This window comes from Miscanthus floridulus, chromosome 12 (assembly GCF_019320115.1).
Source record: "Miscanthus floridulus cultivar M001 chromosome 12, ASM1932011v1, whole genome shotgun sequence".
NCBI lineage: Eukaryota > Viridiplantae > Streptophyta > Magnoliopsida > Poales > Poaceae > Miscanthus > Miscanthus floridulus.
In genome coordinates, this window is record NC_089591.1 from 72,693,425 (window position 1) to 72,700,289 (window position 6,865).

The following is a 6,865-nucleotide window of genomic DNA, read 5'->3' on the forward strand; positions in this document are numbered from 1 at the left end:
TGGATGAATTAATAGAAATACAATTAGGCATTTTTATGCTACACACACACACACTCAATTAATACGAACCATCTGCAGGGAGCATAATATACATACATACTATATACGTTAGTAAGAATAGAGATATCTACTATTAGCACTGGCTGTAGAAAGCATGGACAAATAATTAGTTCAAACGGTCTGGCATTATAGATAGAGAAGTGCAAAATTGGAAACAATGCAGAGTAGTCATAAAAATAGCTGCCAATTGAAACAATTCAAAATTAGTGGTCTCATTTATTGTGTGTAACTTGAACCTAAATAATAAATTACAAGTGTATTCATTTATTATGTGTAGCACTTGGAAACATTTGTAATTTATGCCACTAGAAACAATGCAAATCCGAGGTTTCTTCTTTTATTATTTAACTTCTTTTTTTTCCTTAAAAGCAGTCCAATTTGCTTTTGAAAATTCATGTGCTACAAGTTTTTCTTTTTTTGCAAATTACACTCACCACACACGCACACTCATCCCTTCATTTTAAAAACAGAAAATATGAAACTTTAGGTTTGGTTTTCAAGGAGTTTTGTGAGCCATATCAAGGTGTACTTTGGGTGCATACCATCGTTACTTTGAGAGACACCTCAAGGCATGTGAGTGACGTACAACAACTGAGTAGGCTAATGCTGCTGTTGTTGACGTCATATTCAGCTTCTTCATCTCCATGCGAGTACAAGTCAACCTTCAGGCTCCCCACACATGGCAGTTCACCATCAACGTCGATATAGTCTGGTTGATAAGGCAAGAAGGTGAGCACTTCCAGCCTAGGGCAGCGATCCCAAGTATCTTGAGACAGACGTAGTCTTCCATATGGAGAGACCGGAGGCTAGGAGTTTTTAGTTTCAGAGTCACAGGGCCATAAACTGGTGGTCCGGTTGACAGTGTCACCTGCCGCGATAAGCAGCTCGTTCAGTGTAGGGAGCCTAAGGCCTGTTTGTCTCCGAGCATCAGAGACTAGAGGCTAAAAGATGACTAAATAACATGTTTGGTTTTAGAGACTAAAAGGGATTAAAGGGCTGAACAAAGACTAAAATATTCTTCTTCTTCCTTTAGACAGAGGTGAGGGAGGAGAGAGAGGGAGGGATAAGGGCTGTAAAGTTGATCCATTAGTCCTAAAAAGCCTCTCTCAAAGGACTAGTGGACTAGAGACTAAAAGCCCTTATAGTAGTCCCTCCTATTTGGTTAAAAGAGATTAAAAGAGACTAAAAAGTAGTCTCTAATTTCTAATCCCATGAAACCAAACAGATCCTAAAATTCCTTAGTTGCAGCTTCTGCAGGGATGGGCAGCATGCCGACGACAGGAGATGGGCAAGGAGGTGGCCACTGCCAGGCCCGGCCCCAGGGGCGGGGCGGGAGGGACAACCGTCCCAGGTCCACCGAGCCAATGGGCCCCTCCCCAGGTATACACGCAGTACTGGTACTCAGCACAAGCCCAAACATACGGCAAACAACAGTGATCACGCATTCACTGCATGAGTCGCGACGTTGCGGCTTCCTTTCCTCTTCGTCGAGTTCGAAGTTGGACTTCCGCAATTTCTGCGCTTCCTTTCTCCGCGAGCCAGCGTTGAGTGACCCAGCGACGACAGGGGCCTGCCCAACGAGTCGCCGCTCGCCGGCACCTCCGTGCAGCTGCGCACCGCAGTCCGAAGACGTGACGCGATCTCTTGTGTTGTCCAATTCTATCACCATCAGGCAGGCTGCAGGCGGCAGCAAGCTAGCAATAATCAGGTACGTGATCGTGATCTCTTATGTGTCCAATTCCCTATTTTATAAAACTGCAATTAATAATTGTTTTTCTAAATAACTCTTCTGACATTAATTTAAATGATCTAATTTATGAGCTAAGGGTTATGCAATCCGCTTTGCCAGATAGACAAATGACAGCTTTGGAGATTTTTGAATTTGTTACATAAGGTGATTGTTATCCTAGTACTTACATTATTGCTTATCGCATCTTGTTTACTATGCCAGTGACTATGGCATCAACTGAAAAAAGCTCCTCAAATTTAAAATCGTTGAAGAACTATTTGAGATCTACAACATCACAAGAGAGGTTAAATGAATTGACAATATTATGCATTGAGAAACGATTGTTGGATGAGATTGATATTGACACCATCATCGATGACTTCGCATCGATGAATGTTAGAGATTTGAGGTAATTTAATATGTATATACAAATTATTTCATATGAATATTATTTTTACATTTAGTTAACCGCTTATTAGTAACCTTTCATATATGTATGTATATACTAGCAATGAGTAGTACTAATAATATTATCATATTTATATAAAAAGGTCTAAACTTTTAGTTTCGTTATAGGTCCAAATAAACTCAGGATCAGCCCTGGCCACTGCCAACACCAAGGTCAATGTTTTCAAGCGAGAGATCCATGAGCGAGGCGAATACTGCAGCGGCGGGGAGCTGGAGCCTTACGCCTCCCAGTTCCCAATGCATAATCTCCAGCTTTGCTGAACTAGGGAGATCGTTGAGATTTATATGGGTTGCTCTAGCTGGTACAACTCCTTGACGTTGCCTGTGCCGATGTCACGACGGTAACAATTCCATATAGACAACAACCGCAGTTTAAGGACGAAAGATTTCGCCGTTTTTTTGCGTCGCGTACCGAATCCACTCCTGCGCAGCGTCGGCGGACCGCAGCACCAGCGGTTTAATTGCCTGTAAGTCGGCAGGAGACATGATGGCGAACGAGATCGCCAGGTGCTCGAGGTCGAGGGCGGCATCCGTCTTGGCGCGCTGGGCGGGGGCGTTGTGGACGAAGTCGAGGAACCTTTTGTCTCTGCTGGCGCTTTTAAATTTCCGCCTGCTGCTGGAGTCGAAGGTGAGGGAGCTGGCGCGCGTCCAGAGGCCGCGCCAGCGCCGCGAGAGCGCGCCTGTGCGCACCGCGTCCCCCGCGTCCGGCAGCATCTCAAGGATGCGCAGGAGCACGTTGTCGCAGAGGCCGCTGATCAGGTCGGCAGACGCCCCTCGCCGTCGCTTCGACCTGCTGCGCCAGCCCATCGTCTCTGCCGCTCCCGCCGCCGCCGCCAGATGCGATCGGATTGATGCGCACGGCCTATGCTTCAGGGAAACAAGCAAGAGACCTTCGAGACGTGGAACGCACGTCAGGCAACCAAATTCGATCGAGAGCGTCCGTTTTCCGTAGATGCACGGTGCACCGGACGAGGCTGGGCCTGGCGTGACAAGCCACCCGTTGCCTGAATCGGGCCTGGTAATTGGCTACCAACCAGCCCAGCACTTCCAGACTCTCCAGAGTCCGCCATGTTTCTCGAATCTCTCCAGGCCAGTCTGGAACGGACTCACGTCTCACTCACTCAGTCTACGACCAATTTGTTTGGGCTTGTTTAGCTTATAAGCTATATTTTTCAGTTAATGAATAGTATTTTTCTCTTACGCTAAATCAACCAATAGTACTTTTAGTAATGGCTTATCAGCTAAACAAGTCCAAACGAATAGGGCGCTAGTCCCTCGTTTCCTCCTCCCTTCCACGCTCGCACCCGGTGTCTACACCGACGCGTGGCCATGGTTGCCTCCCTGGCGGCGCGGCACGCTCACCCACCCTGACGTCTTACTCCTCCTTCCTTCTCCCTCACCCGGCGACGCCCCTCCCCACCCCGGCATCCTCACTCACCAGAAGTGCCCAACACCCACAGATCCAGTGGTCCGCTCCTCCACCCCGGCGAGATCCAAACAAGCCGCTGACCTTCCCCTACCCCAGCCGACGACGCCCTCACCAGATCCGGTAGTGTCTCCTCTCCCTCGACCAATGGCGAGAGCATGGTTGGCGCGCACCACCCAGCGAGCCTGCGCCACCGCAGTTGCCCACCAAGTAGATCATGGCCGCGCGATAATGCTATGTTTCAAGTGTTTCTGGACGCTTTTTCAGACATGTTGCAAGCCCATATTTCAAGTGTTTTAGATGTATGTTTAAATTATTTCATGCGGATATCGTAAAAGTAGATCGGGATGTTGTATATGTTGCAACGGATGTAAATGTATGTTGCAAGCGTCTATCCCCAATATTTTATCTGTTTTTTTACACGTACTCTCTCCGTCCAGCAATAATTGCACGTCTACCATTCAGAAGTTTTCCCAAAATAAAGGGTCACAATGCAGGTTATCACATCCACATGTCAGACTGAGCAGCCGCAGGTGGGACAAAAAAAAAGTCCACTTGTGTCATCAAAATAAAAATAAAAAAATCAACCGAGGCTGTCTGGATGTGGACTCCAGAGGCTCCGAGATGCTTCTCGTGCAGATCACGGCAATAAAAAATCCCCTGATTCACCGGTTCCACGCGCCGCTGCATCAATCAACAGTGACAACAGCTGCACTTTTTAGGGGTAGAATTGTAATTTGCCAGCTACAGTACTTTACCCATTTGAATTTTAGACGTGCATTTAAATTGGGACGGAGGGAGTACGTTGCAAGTGTTTTAGACGCATGCCTCAAGTGTTTTATTTGTCTTCTTTTGTATGTTGCAAGTGTTGCATCTAGATGTTTTAAAGGTAGATTAAGATGTTGCACATATTACAATGGTGTTTTAACTATATGTTCCGAATGTTTCATCTATTTTAGACATATGTTGTAAAATTTTTATCTATACGTGGTAAAAGTAGATTGAGGTGTTACACGGCGCAGCCAGTGGCTATCGCTGCTGCTAGGGCCGTGGGTCAACCCACGTGGATTTCTACGTGCGGGGTGGGTGCGGGACGCTGGACGCAGGAGCATCGCAGGTGTCGGGCGATAGGCGTTCCGCCCACGCCTTCCACGTTCATGTCCGTGTTGCGGGCTTCGGCGCAGCGCTGACCAGCTCGCCGGCAAGCCGTCAGTCTACTGAGAAAGCGGCACGGGCTGATATCTGACGGTTTGCTCGACAAAGCAAAACGCTGCTCTGTTTCATCTTTCCCGGCCCTCGTCTGTACCACAGAGGGCTCATATTCGTTCTGTCCTGTTCACAAATGAACACCTGCTAAAGTTGAAGAATGTAGTGTGGAACTGATTCCTCTAAGCACTAATACAAAACATAATGATTGTTGACTGGTGGTGGGGCTATCAACGTGTTATGCAACGACATAACATCTCTGCCGCAGAGTCAAGTCTGGTTCTCTGGTGAGCAACCACCCAAGACGGATAAGCACTGGAGTTTCAGAACAGGAAAGCTTCATTTCTTACTATCATAAAATAGGACACTAAACAAACAATAGAACATTATTCTGAGGAACGCAACAAAGAAATCTCCAACGTTTGCCCGTGCGCTCAAGCCTGCTTGATACCGGCGGCAGCAGCAGCCATGGTGGCGCCGAGCTTCTTCATGGACGGCCTCGCCACGAGCCTCTCCCACCACGCCTTGACGTGCGGGTACGAGTCGAAGAGCGACGCGTGCGGCGTCGCCATGAAGTAGAAGGTGAAAGGGAAGTGGTTCAGGTCCGCGAAGCTGACGGAGTCCCCTGCCAGATAGGTGTGCTTGGACAGGCGCGCCTCGTAGACGTCGAGCACCTTCCTGAGCTTCTCCAGGCTCTCGTCCACCACCTTCTGGTTGGTGGGGACGCCGCGCATGGCCGGGTAGATGAGGCACTCGTAAACCACGGGCGACAGCGCCGGGTTGTACTGGTGCGCCTCCACTTCCGTCCACACGTCCACCATGGCCGCCTCCCTGAGGTCCCCTTCGCGCAGGAGGTCGGCGGCCTCGCCGGCTGACTTGTACTTGCGGATGATGTACTTTGAGATGGCTCGGGACTCTGAAGACAGACATGGTGACTTAGAGAGTGGAAGATACAAAGACAGACATGGAGGACTGGTAGTAAAAGGACTGTACCGAAGAGCACGACATCACCGTCCTGGAACGCCGGGATTTGGCCAAACGGCTGCAAGGGAACACAGCAGCACGCACTGACTGAGCTGCTTCTCTACCATTCATGCAGACGACCGAGAGAGAGAGAGAGAGATGCGGTCAGATGGCAGGATGTTATACTCACGTTTCTGGCGAGGTGCTCGGCACTCTTGTGCTCCTTGGCTTCGAAGTCGATGTTGACGACCTCGTACTCGGCGCCCACCTCCTCAAGACACACCAGCACCCGGGCTACGTTCGTCGACATCGCCGGCCCGAACACCTTCACCGGCGTCATTGCTTTCGCTCTGTTGTATGCTCTGCTGCTGCGATCGATGCCAAGGGCGTTCAGATGTGCATGTGCTTGTCTCGTATGCTGAAGCGTGGTAGCTGGGGTGTGTGGCTGCAGGCTGCTGCTGGTGCCCAGAAATAGGCGAGGGGATCAAGTACTTTAATCACACTGACACTGCTGGGCCCATTGCACTGGCACGTGGTGGCGTCAGAGGTCTCAGGACGGAGCTAGAAGGTCCGGTTTCCAAACTGCGTATCCAATCCAACGATTTGGATAGATAACGTCCAAAAGTGCGGCAGCGTCAGCTGCAGGACTTCCTCGATTGAGAAAAGACTGCACCCACGTTTGGTTCAGCACTAGAAACGCGGGCCTTCCCTTTCCATCAGGCCGGTGCCAATAAGAATTTATGTATTTTTGAGACTTTATCATCGTGAAGATATAATTTTATTTATTCCTAAAAAGCATATGTAAAAGTTTATGTGAAAATTCTAACTAAAACATGTGATATTATGGATGCACTGCATAGTTCTACTCGTTAGGATTTCAGATGAACTAGATTTTCTAATTTACAATTTTTTGTTATTTATTATGCAATTTTAAAGTTTCAGCTTTTTTTTAAAAAAGAAAAGATATAATCAAAGGTGGACTGTATGTTGATTTGAGAAAAATATGAGGAGAT

The 6,865-nt window shown here is 48.2% G+C and overlaps 2 protein-coding genes across 2 annotated transcripts; both read right to left on the reverse strand.

Annotated features, from left to right (window-relative positions):
• Positions 1-2,383: 2,383 nt before the first annotated feature.
• On the reverse strand, positions 2,384-3,064 carry LOC136496116 (putative FBD-associated F-box protein At5g56390). The gene is made up of 2 exons (XM_066491827.1): positions 2,670-3,064; positions 2,384-2,579 (listed from the first exon to the last, which is right to left on the reverse strand). The coding sequence occupies exons 1-2, from the start codon at positions 3,062-3,064 to the stop codon at positions 2,384-2,386; spliced, it is 591 nt and encodes a 196-aa protein (XP_066347924.1).
• A 2,087-nt stretch (positions 3,065-5,151) lies between these two features.
• On the reverse strand, positions 5,152-6,292 carry LOC136496906 (probable glutathione S-transferase GSTF1). The gene is made up of 3 exons (XM_066492684.1): positions 6,043-6,292; positions 5,883-5,931; positions 5,152-5,805 (listed from the first exon to the last, which is right to left on the reverse strand). Exons 1-3 carry the CDS (start codon positions 6,190-6,192, stop codon positions 5,324-5,326), a joined length of 681 nt encoding a protein of 226 aa, XP_066348781.1. The 5' UTR covers positions 6,193-6,292; the 3' UTR covers positions 5,152-5,323.
• Between the last annotated feature and the right edge of the window lie 573 nt (positions 6,293-6,865).